Below are 13,393 nucleotides of genomic sequence, written 5' to 3' on the forward strand. Positions count from 1 at the left end.
AATAGCAGAACAGCCTATTAGGAAAACTGGTGGGATTTTTTTTCCCAGCAGATGAGAAGATGAGTCAAACTAACAAAAACACAACCACAGTGCAGAGAGATTTCAGAGTTTTGTGGTAAAATCATTGATAAGGTGAATTCTGTCCTTCATGTTTGCCATTTGTCAGAGAACAGGTAGAAACGAACTCAAAACGCCATCATCTCTTTGCTTACTGGTAGTTGTTTCCTGCTTTTAATTATGCTTGCTTGGCACTTGCAGAAAGTGGGTTGTGAAAAAGAGCATCTGAGCTGCTTCTTGAGCATGTCTGACACAACTGTAAAACAGAAGAAATTTAACAACTCTGTGATGTGTATAAAAACATGCCACAGGTATACCTGCAGCTACTAATTCACATTTTTTTTCCCAAAATAAAATATCTGTTTCCTTTGTAGAGTATTTGCCTGGCAGTTGTACTTGTTTTTATAAATGATAAAGGCAGAGTAAATGACATCTCTCACTAACAGTATCTTCATATCTTCTAGATGAAATTACATCTTTTGTGTTTTTTAATTGTAAAAACATATCAAGTAGAGTTTTATATTAATTTGAAAATTTCCTGAACCATATTCGTCATTCTTGGCTTAGTTTAGCCAAAGTTCACCTGAATTAGCAATTTGTTTTGGGAAGATACTCTTGTTGGGTGAATATTCACATTGATGTGGAAATGGACACCCTGGACAAATATATTCTTTCTCTTGGCCGATTGTAAATAAATTTCCCGAAGTATGAACAGACACCCTCGCTTTCATAATTATATATGAGAGCTAATCATCACTTGTGATATTAACATTCAGAATGTAATTATCCTTCCTGTTAATGAAATCACTACTGAATCTTATTTGATTAAATTCGATCTGCTCCCATGTTTATCAGCAAATACTCAGGTAAGAATGAGAATTATTATATGTCTGAATAATAAGAGTAGTTCAAAGTGTATTGATATTAAAGTGAGGTTGCTGGTTTATATTAAAATAGATCAAATAACCAGAAGTCATAAATGAAACTGGGCTTGGATAAACTAGCTCCTCGCAAACCAAAGTTAATTAAAGTGGGCTACATTTTCAAACAGAATTAAAAATGGTTATCACTACCTTTGTAATACACATTTATACAGACCTTTAAAATGTTTTAAATTAAAGAAAATCTTTCAATCCAGTCATGTGCCACCACACTTGCTGGTCTCTTTCTGCTATTAAGCACACACCATGTTAGCTTCTTGGTGAAGCAGTTTGTGGATGACTATCAGGGGCAGCAAATGTAAGAAACGCAAACTTCTTAATTGATTCATTCACAAGATGCCATGTCTGCTGGTATGGTTTCCACCCTATAGAATTTATTCAACAAATTCAGACCTGAGCTGATCTGTACAGTTTTTGCATGTTCTTTTAGTGCTTGCATGAATTTCATCTTGGAACTCTGATTTATTTTAACAATGCAAAGACAAGCTGTTGCATTATCCATCCATCCATTATCCAACCCGTTACATCCTAACTACAGGGTCACGGGGGTCTGCTGGAGCCAATCCCAGCCAGCACAGGGCGCAAGGCAGGAAACAAACACCGGGCAGGGTGCCAGCCCACCGCAGGGCACACACACACGGGACAATTTAGGATCGCCAATACACCTAACCTGCATGTCTTTGGACTGTGGGAGGAAACCGGAGTACTCAGAGGAAACCCACGCAGACACGGGGAGAACATGCAAACTCCATGCAGGGAGGACCCGGGAAGCGAACCCAGGTTTCCTTACTTTGAGGCAGCAGCAGTACCACTGCACCACCATGCCACCCATCTGTTGCATTATATTTAATATTTATTGCAGTTATTATATTGTTATTCTGATGTAAGCAATTTGTGTTTTCTTTTTCCTATGGACACCGCCATTTCGTGACTGTTTCAACATGGCCACAGCCAGCCATGTTGTTGTGCCCATTGCTGGTCACATGACACCAATGTCATGTGAAATATTGTGTCAATAGGAGTAGCCTATAGAAGATGGCAGAGAAGCAGGGTTAATTTCCTAGCTTTGGTATAATTTACAAAAACATTCACATACTTCTAATAGACTTTTTTTTTGTTCTTTATTTCGCCTTATACAATTTTCTTGTATTAGGAATTTGTTAGTTTTCTCATACCCCTTGGGGTCAGAGCGTAGGGTCAGCCTTTGTACAGCGCCCCTGGAGCAATTACAGGTTAAGGGTCTTGCTCAAGGTCCCAGCAGAGTAGGATCTCTTTTTGGCAATGACGGGGATTCGAACCGGCAATCTTCTGGATACCAGCACAGATCCTTAGCCTCAGAGCCACCACTCTGCCCTTTTGGTTAGGGTCGTCTCTTTTTTTTTTTCCAGTTTGAATTTTTGACATTTAGCAATTATATTTTTTGACAATTTCTTTTAATTTAATTTAGCTTTGGTGTTTTTTGACTTTCAGGTTACAGACTCGTGGCCAGTTTTCTGATCACAGTTGGACATGCTCCCTTAGTATTTTGTTTCTACTCTTTAATCACCTACTGTATTGCTTGCCTTTTAAGGTGTTTAGATATACACAGGAGTCAAGAGGTGCTGTTTTATAATAACATTTGCAATACTTTAAAAACTTGAGAGTCCAGTACAATCATGCTCATTGCCACTCACATGCACAATATAACAACAACAACAACAACATTTATTTATATAGCACATTTTCATACAAAAAAAAATGTAGCTCAAAGTGCTTTACAAAATGGAGAATAGAAAAATAGAAGACACAGTAAAAAATAAAAATAAGTCAACATTAATTAACATAGAATAAGTAAGGTCTGATGGCCAGGGTGGACAGAAAAAAAACTCCAGACGGCTGGAGAAAAAAAATAAAATCTGTAGGGATTCCAGACCATGAGACCGCCCAGTCCCCTCTGGGCACAATATATGCTACAAATGATTAGGCTGCACAGAGAAAGACCTGGACACAGTAGATGCTCTTTGTTTTCTTGAATAAATACATCAGTCCCAATTAGGTGTCCCATTTTATTTAAAAAAAAAAATAACTTCAGTATTTGTCCCATATTTTGACTTCATTAATTCCTTACAGAAGCAACTTATGCCGACTTTCCACTGAACATCTAGTTGCACTGAGCACTTTGAGTAGTGTAGTACGTTCAGTCACCACTGACTTAGTGCAATTAGATTCAAAAAGATCGAATCATTCAGAAGTCCTCTGATTCCGCCTATGTCAATATTTGCTTCAAATTGTTTCATGTGAAAGATCCAATCCTCAGACAATGGACAAGCTGCCCAGCGCCCCCAGAACATGCTGAAATTCTGATTTTGTAAGTAAAAGCTTTACTTACGGTGATGCTGTAACTTTGCTGACTAGTGTTTATATGAAATTGTATATGCTGTGGTTAATCCTGTGCAGCCTATGAGGTGGTCTGCTTCCTTTTGTTGTTGTTGGCTCCTTTGCTTTGACATGGGAAATGTGTGGTCTACAACACATTCATAATGAATGCTATATGAAGTGAGTGGTTGTGTAGGGCCTTCTGTGAAGTTTTGTTATATATCTCCAATGTTAATGTGGGTGAAAGGAATTTATGTGTGTTTTTTAAATACTGCCATTGTCATAGATAAGTTGAAAATAAGAAACAAAAAAGTGTAATGGCATGTATGAATCATAACTGATCAACATCTCCCTCAAACCAAACAGCAAATACAAACATCCCTTTCAGCAAACCCTGAGTACCAACCCATGTGCCTTGCCCTTGGCGTATTAAGACTCAAATCCTTTAATTGTTTCTTTTTTTTTGTCTGGTGTTGCTGAATGAAACACTTCTCTTCTTCTTCTTCCACAGTGGATCATCTTCTTCCATATCTTTCTGTCATCTGCATCTTGTTCTGTTACATCCATCACCTGCATGTCCTCTCTCACCACATCCATAAAACTTCTCTTAGGCCTTCCTCTTTTCCTCTTCCCTGGCAGCTCTATCCTTAGCATCCTTCTCCCAATATACCCAGCATCTCTCCTCTGCACATGTCCAAACCAACGCAATCTCGCCTCTCTGATTTTGTCTCCCAACTGTCCAACTTGAGCTGACCCTCTAATATACTCATTTCTAATCCTATGCATCCTCGTCACACCCAATGCAAATCTTAGCATCTTTAACTCTGCTACCTCCAGCTCTGTCTCCTGCTTTCTGGTCAGTGCCACCGTCTCCAAAACATATAACACAGCTGGTCTCACTACCGTCCTGTAGACCTTTTACTCTTGCCGATACCCGTCTGTCACAAATCACTCCTGACACTCTTCTCCACCCATTCCACCCTGCCTGCACTCTCTTCTTCACCTCTCTTCCACAATCTCCATTACTCTGTACTGTTGATGCCAAGTATTTAAACTCATCCACCTTCACCAATTCTACTCCCTGCATCCTCACCATTCCACTGACCTGCCTCTCATTTACACACATGTATTCTGTTTTGTTTTACTGACCTTCATTCCTCTCCTCTCTAGAGCATATCTCCACCTCTCCAGGGTCTCCTCAACCTGCTCCCTACTATCATTACAGATCACAATGTCATCAAAAAACGATCCGATATGGAAATTTGTATTGTTGTCCACATATTGATTTGGCAAAATTTTACACCGGATGCCCTTCCTGATGTAACCCTCCTGCTGAATGAAACACTAAAAGAGAAAACTATGGGGCACCAGAAATTCGGTTTGAAACCTCCGAGTTAGCTGGTCATTAATTATTGTCTGGCTGCTATGTAAGATAAAAACAGGTAAGGGGTAACAAAGCAAATCAATTAAAATTAAACCAAAAGAAGTTTGTTCAATTAGCAACAGTTATTGATCTCTAATGAGGAAAGTGGGAATGAAAACCTGCAGCCCTCCAGTATCTCAGTTTGACACCCTTGATCTCGAGAGTAATGTATTCAAAGCTTGAACGGACTGGTGTCACTTAGCCCTCAGATTTTATTTTTATTTTGTAACATAACTGATTCATTAAAACATTGGCAGTGGAACCGGGGGGTTGTTTCTTCAGACTGGACAACTTGTAGGCTACTATTAGTGATGAGCCAGTAATTCAAGTGGAACTGAGTTTGTTTTACTTTGTATAAAGAGCCACAAAACCATACCGTAAAGCATCCAGTTAAATATGTGGCCCTCAGCCAGTAAGAATGGTGTCTAATATATATACTTTATAGATTTTATACATATAAACTTTTTCCCTCCATATATTTTCATCTCACCCGTTGTAGCTGTGCTGGCGAGGCAACTACAGTTTCTGTCAGGCAGAAGGAGTGCGTCTGTCTGATAGGAAGCTGCCTGATCAGTCAGGATGAAGTTACACTCTGTTGGATCAAAGTGCCTCACCCAAAGTTCGAATGGGACGGCCGCAGGTATTTTTTTCTCTACTGCTTTTTTTAAAAAAAAATTGGTGCCTTGCTGGGTTACAGTTAATTTCTAGCAGTACGCCATTGGATCTCACCATGTGTTGTCTTTAACCATATTGCACTCCCAAAAACACAGTTTCCGATGTTTAAAACCTTTTCTGAGAAATTGATGGGTCTATAAAGGGTGTATGACATTGCTAAACCGTTAAGGAGTGATATATCATTCTTTCCATTTCCCAAAAAGACTTTATAAACTCCAAAAAAAAAAAAAACTTTTAGTCAGTTTTGCTATGGCAACAGTGCATATGAAACTTTTCAATTTAATATACATTTCACACAATAGCATACAAAGACAAACTTGGCTCTTTTGTTCATCATTCCCCGTTATATTTTGTGATGTTATATTTTATATATACCTTGACCCTCACCAGGAAAAGCGGTTTCAGAAAATGAGATGAGATATTTTACATAACCAAGTGAGATTTAGTCGTTGGACAAAAACAGCGGCAGCATAGTGCTTGTTGGTCTTGTGGACAAACAGAAATGTCATTGTACAGTGTACATAGGATAATACAATCGAAATAAATGTTACATTTTTATCAAAGCAAAGGCTTAGATATTTTAAAAACTGGGGTAATTATACATCTGCATTGCAAATTCATCAACAACTTGTGTTGTGTGTTTTTTGCGGCATGTCATTTGCACACATTATGAAGATTACAGCGGAAATAGTTGATGTAGCCAAGCCACGACAAAATAAAAGGCAGTATAGTTTTTTCTATAATGCATGCTGAGTCACTTTTGTTCAGAAAAAGGTAGGAGGAGGACTATTGAGCATGCTGTATCTGATCTGAGTAAAAGTAGTAATTTTAAATTTAACTTTGAATGAACCACCTTTGAATTGTCTTAATGACATTACTGAATACAGCTACATACAATGACCTGCAGCATCTCTCTGACAAACCATTATCCCCAATCTGTAGACACTTTCCATGATCCATGCATTAAAAAACCTACATGGACCCCAGGAGTTTTTACACAAACAGGCAACATTTTGTTGTAAGAACAGTTACATTTAACTGAAATAGTAAACAGAATGTGTTTGACAGATGTCCTTTCTACAAGAATGGAAATAAACAGTGATTATGTCTCCCTTCTGGCTGAAAGTTTACCTGTGATTCCCCAAAACTAACTAGTCCATTTTACTTTGATCTGGAAAAGAATTCTCGGGGGCTTGAGATTAAATTAGTCTGCTTTCCTCCATTCTGAAAATAAAACATCTTTCAACTCAAAACTAACACGTCTGCTTTCCTTTGGGACAAAAATAAAACCTCTGGGGCCTGGTCCTAGAATAAACGCCTTCCTCTCAGTTGGAACCAAAACATCTGTTGGCTTGGCACTAACTGGTGCATTTCCTTTTGGCCTTCGATAAAACCTGTGAATACTCGACAATAGCTGATGCACAATCCTTTGAGCTAGGAATAAAATGCTAATATTGGGAAAAACAAATGGTCTGCTGTGTCTCTTTAATAGTTAAACCTCAAGGGGGCCGAGGCTAAGCAGGTAAGTCTTTTTTTTTTTGAGCCAAGAACAGAAGTAAAGTCTCAATGCAGGTGGCCAGCTATGATCATGGCGAGCTGCAGTGGCTGAAAACTTTGATTCCAACCAGTTTCTTAATATGATGTCACTCCTTGCATTTAAAAGAACTTTTTATTTTATCATATGGGTTCACTCTTAAAAATAAAGGTGCCAGATTGGTTCATACAACGATGCCATAGGGAAATTATTTTTGGTTCCCTAAAGGACCGTCTATGTTAAGGTTCCAGAAAGAACCTGTATTTATGCAGATCCATAACAGGCTCCATGCAGTAAATAAGCATAAATAGATGGTAACAGATCTGTGAAATATCAATGGGCCTCGATTTTAAAAGGAATTTTGCTGCATACATCCAGTAGCACAGGCTAAGTCCTGGTTTTCTTAATCTTTTTGTGTCCTGCTAGGCAGCTTACCATTCATTAAATATTTCAGTGTTCTTCTACATATTAGGAACTTTTTCAAAGAACTAAGAACACTTCCCAAAATGGAATGGTTATTTGTCCAGCAATAGTTCTATGAGGTACCACACAAACCAGTAAACAACCATAAAATGCCATCAAAGAACCAATATTTTTAGAGAGTTACACCAGATCACAGAAATAAATACTAGTGCAACTTTGACTTGTCATTTGAATTTCAAATATTGCTGCCACTGCTACTGAACAGATGGCTCTTCAGCTTCTTGTTAGCTTTCTCTGGAATCCTTTGCTTTAAAATTTTGAGTGCTTTATTGTTTAATCCTTACCCACCAGGTGCAAATAACAAGGAAGAGTATAGTTAGTTGGCTAATCTTGTACCATATGAATGTGCGAGTGTGTTCCGCCCTGAATTAATACAATAAATACAAGAAAACAAAGTGAGTGACTGTGGGGTGTGATCTAATTTTACTTACAAAATATTTTGTTGATGCTCTCGGAACTGCCAGAAGTGTAAAATATTAATAGTAAGAATATATGATGCAGTAAAATCATAACAGGAGCAAGCAATTGAATACCTGATAAAAAGCCATACTCCAGTAACCAAAGAAGTTAATTTCTAATTTGGAATCTGGTTGGAATGAAACCCTGCAACCACTGTATATCTGCAAGGCCAGGATTGTCATCCACTGCTCCAGAAGCTAAAGATAACCTCATCTTCCCATGAAAAAAGACAAAAAAAAAACAAACAAACAAACAGGCAGCCCAAGATTACCTAGCCTCTGGGATGGAAATAATACCACCAGGAGTCTGGGAACTAACTTGTCAGTCCTGTTTCAGGTTAGAAAGAAAAAACCTGTGACAGCCCAAGACTAACAGGTCTGCCATCCTCCAGGCGGTACATTAAGCCAGTGTTAGCTGCGGTGTTACTGGCAGGGTGTAGTGTTAGTTATCTATAAGGAAAACGTATTATCAGGAAAAAAAAGCATCCCATGACTCTCCACTCTGCGATCTCTTTCTACTCGTATCTGCAGGCGCAAGCTCGTGACTGAAGCACAAACCCACATCCGCCGGCAACAAGCAATGCCGATGTTCGCAACTGCGGAGCAAAGAGAAAAGGATAGTCCACGCAAGCAGGAGCCAGAGGAGTAGATGAAAAGCACCCACTCAGTCTAGCGCTCGGGCACGCGCATTGCCAGCCACAGGCCACAGCACTGATTATTCTGCTGAGCCAAAATACCACCAACCAGCCAGATCGTGGACACTGCCACCGCACGTGCGATGCCCATGTGGACATGGGAAGAACTGACTGGCAAGCATGCCGATATGAAGATCGTCTGAACAGCGACATCTATGATTCAAACCCGGCTTGGTCATAACTATTATTATGGTTTTTTTTTTGCTCTGCGCAACTGGTATTCATTCTCCCACAATCTCATAAGAAGCACCACCCACCGAACCCAGCACAACCACCGCAATCCAGATCATACTGGCCATTTCAGTACTTACCTTTTGGCTCAGTCTAACAATCTGCTCCATTTTGCTCTCGTCCTGTAAGAGGTCTCGCAACTGACTGGTGCTGAGCACGTTAAAACCATCCTGCACCGGGTTCTTGCCCCGCTTTAGCCGAAACATGGTCAACTCGATTCCACTGGTGTCGGGGGATCCCAAAGGCGTCCCGGACCCGAGCCAATCACATCCCGAGTTCGACACATCGATCTGTGCCCCAACGGGGACGAAACACAAGGCGAGACCCCGACAGTCCGGGTAGCCAGGCGCGCGCTGGTTAGCTGGGGAGAAGAGGCGGGGCGGCAAGGGGCGCGCTCGGAGTCAATTGAAGGGACGGTGGTGGGAGGAGACAAGCGGCGGAGGAGGGAGGGGCTTTCCTTGATGTGCAAGCGTACTCCGTTTTTCATACATTTGCCTTTTAGGGGGAAGAAGGGAGAGGCGCGCTTTCATTGTTTCAGGCTGTTCCTCATGGAGCAGTAGGAAAAAGTGACTAGCCACTTTATTTTTAAAACGTAACTCGAGGGAGTGTTTGCAAAAGCATAAGCAGCAATCTGAGTGTCCCTCTGTGTCTATAAGTAACGGGATGCTGCGGCGTTCGTTCAGAAGCTGCTTTTCTGTCAGGCTTATCTCCTGATAACTTCACGCAGAATGACAGGAAGGTGGATTCCTTTTTCAGTTTAATGAAAATTAAACTGTGTCATCAATTCTAGCACTATACTTCATTTATCCAGCTGTTCTTTCCAGCCATATCCAAATTTTCCTTTTAATGAATATTTCACACAGCTGTCTATTTCTGCTTTTTTGGGCTGTTGCTTGATCTCCAAGACTATTTGCATGATTTCTGAGCATCATGTAGATTTTATTGTAGTAATTACTAACTTACTGACCCCGAACTTATAGATGAGTTAGAAAATTGGATGAATGAAGGTATAATTGCTTAAGTACCACTGTAATGGGACGTTGACAGTGTTTGGATAACGGTATTTTAAAACTCTCCAGCTGAACTAAATACTGAAATACAAGATTACAGAACGCCTCTCAGTTCCATACTCCCTGAACAGCTTTGATTCTATATAGCACATTATTAGATTCATTGTTTCAGGTGAAGTATACTGTATCAGTATTTTAAAGTGTATAGCAAGCTACAGTTTACATAACAAATCCATCAGTTTTCTGATCTACATAACAGGGGCACACTTCTAGGAGTACTGGACACATAGCAGCAGCCGTCCCTAGTTGGAATGGGAAATATTTATTCATCTTATCAGTTCTCCTTTTCTAGTGCAGGGTAGATGGCAGTGAAACCCCTTCTGGTAGCATAAGGCTTTATAAAGAACTCCAATTCATTGTGCAACACACTCAACCACACATTCATATTGATTCATTCCAGGCAGAGACAAGGTCACCCATTAATCTAACATATGTGTTTAGGAATGTGAAAGGAAACCACAGGACCTAGAGGAAGTCAAAACACCTAAGAGAAAAACATGCAAGGAAGTTGGATTTGAAACCCCAACTCATCATTGTGGGCTTTCCTCCTAAAGACATGCAGGAGAGGCTCACTGGTCTGAGTTAGAGGGGATGTGTGAGTGAGTGACTCTGCCCTGTAGTGGACTGGCATCCTATCCAGGGTTGACTTCCCCTGCTACCATGGATAGGACAGAGGAGTACGGAAAAAGAACAGCTGGATACACCGATTAAACTCAAGCAGCTTGATGGTGCTGAGTTTTTGTGTAGGCTCAGCTTCTTCTCCATTTTGAACTGGCATAGTCTATCTGTGTTCACATCTTAACAACCTGTTTTGGGTTAACGAACAGCTGTAATAGCTTTTGTCATTGTGGATGAGGCACTTTCACCTTTTTTACATTGACTATGAGGAAGTCAGGTTAGAAAATGAATGAGTTAGACTTGTGAAAAGACTGCATAATTCTATGCATACATATGCGACTCTCTTCAAGTAAACACCACTTCTGTTTTAAGCTATAATGAAATGTTCCAAATCAGTTACATTTCAGTGTGGTAGAATCTGTATCCTGTGAAGAGGTATGAGTCCTTATTATTTTCTAAAAATTAGTCTTCAGGGCAGAATTTTCTATATTGTCTGAGCTGGAGTGTTCTTTAACTGTTTTGTCGTATTTTAATTGTGTTTTCCAAATTTACCCTTTAATTCACGGCTGCTGATTACAGTTAGGTTTGCAATAACTACCATCTAGCAGCTTAAGTTATGTGTTAAACATAAGGAAAGTTGCATTGCAGTCACTCTCTATGCTAGGATAACGTTACGATTCATTGTCAAATCTGCTTAATTGAGTTGAGAGTGCCAGGACTATTTAAGGATATTTTCTCAAAGTATATTATTAAATCCAAGGTGCTAATACTATTATTGTTTGCATGACATCATGTAGACATACTGTAACACTGACCCAGAGACTGAAACCTTTTTAATAACTGATAATGATTATGTGAGGCCAGTCCTGTTACAGTAGATGTAATAAATAGGGAATTGTAAACATGGATAACAAACTACTCAAACCATGAATGAGAGCATTTAAATTGAATATTTCAAAACTTCTTTCATCCTCAACACCTATCCAGCAATCTAGACCATAAACCTGATTGTAACTCAGGCAGGCCATTTTTGAGTTAATTGTCATATATTGGTGTTCTGCACACTGTGTCCTCTGGTGTTGCTGGGCTGCCCTCCACTTCCTGCAACCAGGAAAGTGCAAACAGAAAAAAGAAGGAGGAATGAAATCTATCCTGAAAAAGTTCGATTTTTTGAGTCCTTTTTACTATTATCATATTCTAAAGGCCTGACTCTGGAATTTAGAACTAAACAATGCACATTTGTACAACATGTTCATGCTTGAATTAAATAATGTGTTTAATCCATCTTACAATTCATTTATCATTTGCTTTGTCCAATTCCACAACCTAGGAAGACAAGGGCTATCCCACCAGCAACAGCTGCAATGCAAAAAACAGATGTAGGTGGGGTGCCAGTTCAAAGCCACACACACGGGCAGTTTTTAAATGCCCTTTAACCTGCAACATGTGTCTGATCTGTGGGAAGAGACTAGAAATCCCAGGAAAACATGTGCCACACTCCCACTGAAAGACAAATCGGGCCCAAGGAATATGAGGTTTAGACTGTATGCTGCACAATGTAATTTTTTTAATCCTTTATTCACCATATACAATTTCTAGTATTAGGAATTTGTCATTTTTCGCATATGCCAACTTACTCTGCAGAGAGTTTTGAGGTCTGTGTGCAGGGTCAGCTGTTTGTACAGCACCCCTGGAGTGACTGCAGGTTAAGCGCTTTGCTCAAAGGCCCAACAGAGTAGCATTCCTTCTGTCACTCCTGCCATTTGAACTGGCAACCTTCAAGTTACCAGCCCAGATCCTTTAACCACAGATCCACTGCTCTGTGCCAGCCTTTTGTTTTCTGTTCATAGTTAATATAGTTTTCAAAAGTATCCAATTCAATTGTGTGTCCACCATGAATAAACGTGGACTTTAACCAACAACTTGTTTTTTTGTGCCCCAGGAAAAATATTTACCTTAGCAGTGCTCCAGCATTTCAAATGCAGAAAGTGCTTTACTTTACATTAATGATTTGAAATTGCTTTGGATAAAAATATCATCTAAATCTGTTTTTCCAAAATAAAAATACATGTACACTACTGCACAGTGGTAGCGCTGGTGCCTTGTTGTAAGAAGATCTTGGGTTCTTGTCTGGGGTCCTCCATGTGTGGAGAGTAGTAAGAAAAGCGCTATATAAATGTAAAGAATTATTACTGTGCAAAAGTCTTAGCCTCCCTAAGAAAAGTGCTCTTAAATGTGGTTATTTGGGTATTACAACTTTTTTTACTTATTGTAACACTATATAATATTACAAAATACAGATAATCACCTGTGGTGGGCTGGCACCCTGCCCGGGACTAACTGACATATAAGCACTGATACAAGCAAAAGTAAAGAGAATTTAAGCTGTATTCCAGTCAAGGCAATTTACTATCTAGTGAAGTAACTACAAACAATACAGGTTTGCTTCCCATTTAATGGATTTGTTAAATTCTATCAACGCCTAGTTCCAATTAAAATAGTGTGTTAGTGGCACAATTTAATAAATAAATGGGAATACTGGGTGGTAAGCCCAAATACTGGGGTGTTTTGAAGGGAAGGTTTGGAAATGGCATAGCTAACACACTTTGACAAACATAAAATGAGTTACTGTATGTATGAAGAAGAGTGTACAGTATGTCAAGGAACAATAGCACACTAAACCTGATTTTCAAGTTGTGGTGTTTCAGCTGCTATAAAGTAATATAAAGAAATTGGTAAAATAGAAAAGACAATGGAAGACTTAAAAAACAGTCTATGTGTGATGGACAGGTCACGTCCGTAAGAGACAGAAGGGAATCCAGTGACATGCTTGCTCAGCATCTGGCAGAGTCA

At 39.5% G+C, this 13,393-nt stretch overlaps 1 protein-coding gene across 1 annotated transcript in view; it reads right to left on the reverse strand.

Annotated features, from left to right (window-relative positions):
• The window catches only part of vps37d (VPS37D subunit of ESCRT-I), a 49,302-nt gene extending 40,063 nt beyond the window's left edge, over positions 1-9,239 (reverse strand). Inside the window, exon 1 of the mRNA XM_039756564.1 lies at positions 8,933-9,239. Coding sequence (XP_039612498.1) covers positions 8,933-9,058 — 126 coding nt within the window. The 5' untranslated portion in view covers positions 9,059-9,239. The remainder of the gene's footprint in view (positions 1-8,932) is intronic.
• Positions 9,240-13,393: the final 4,154 nt, after the last annotated feature.

Source organism: Polypterus senegalus, chromosome 6, assembly GCF_016835505.1.
Source record: "Polypterus senegalus isolate Bchr_013 chromosome 6, ASM1683550v1, whole genome shotgun sequence".
Classification (NCBI taxonomy): domain Eukaryota; kingdom Metazoa; phylum Chordata; class Cladistia; order Polypteriformes; family Polypteridae; genus Polypterus; species Polypterus senegalus.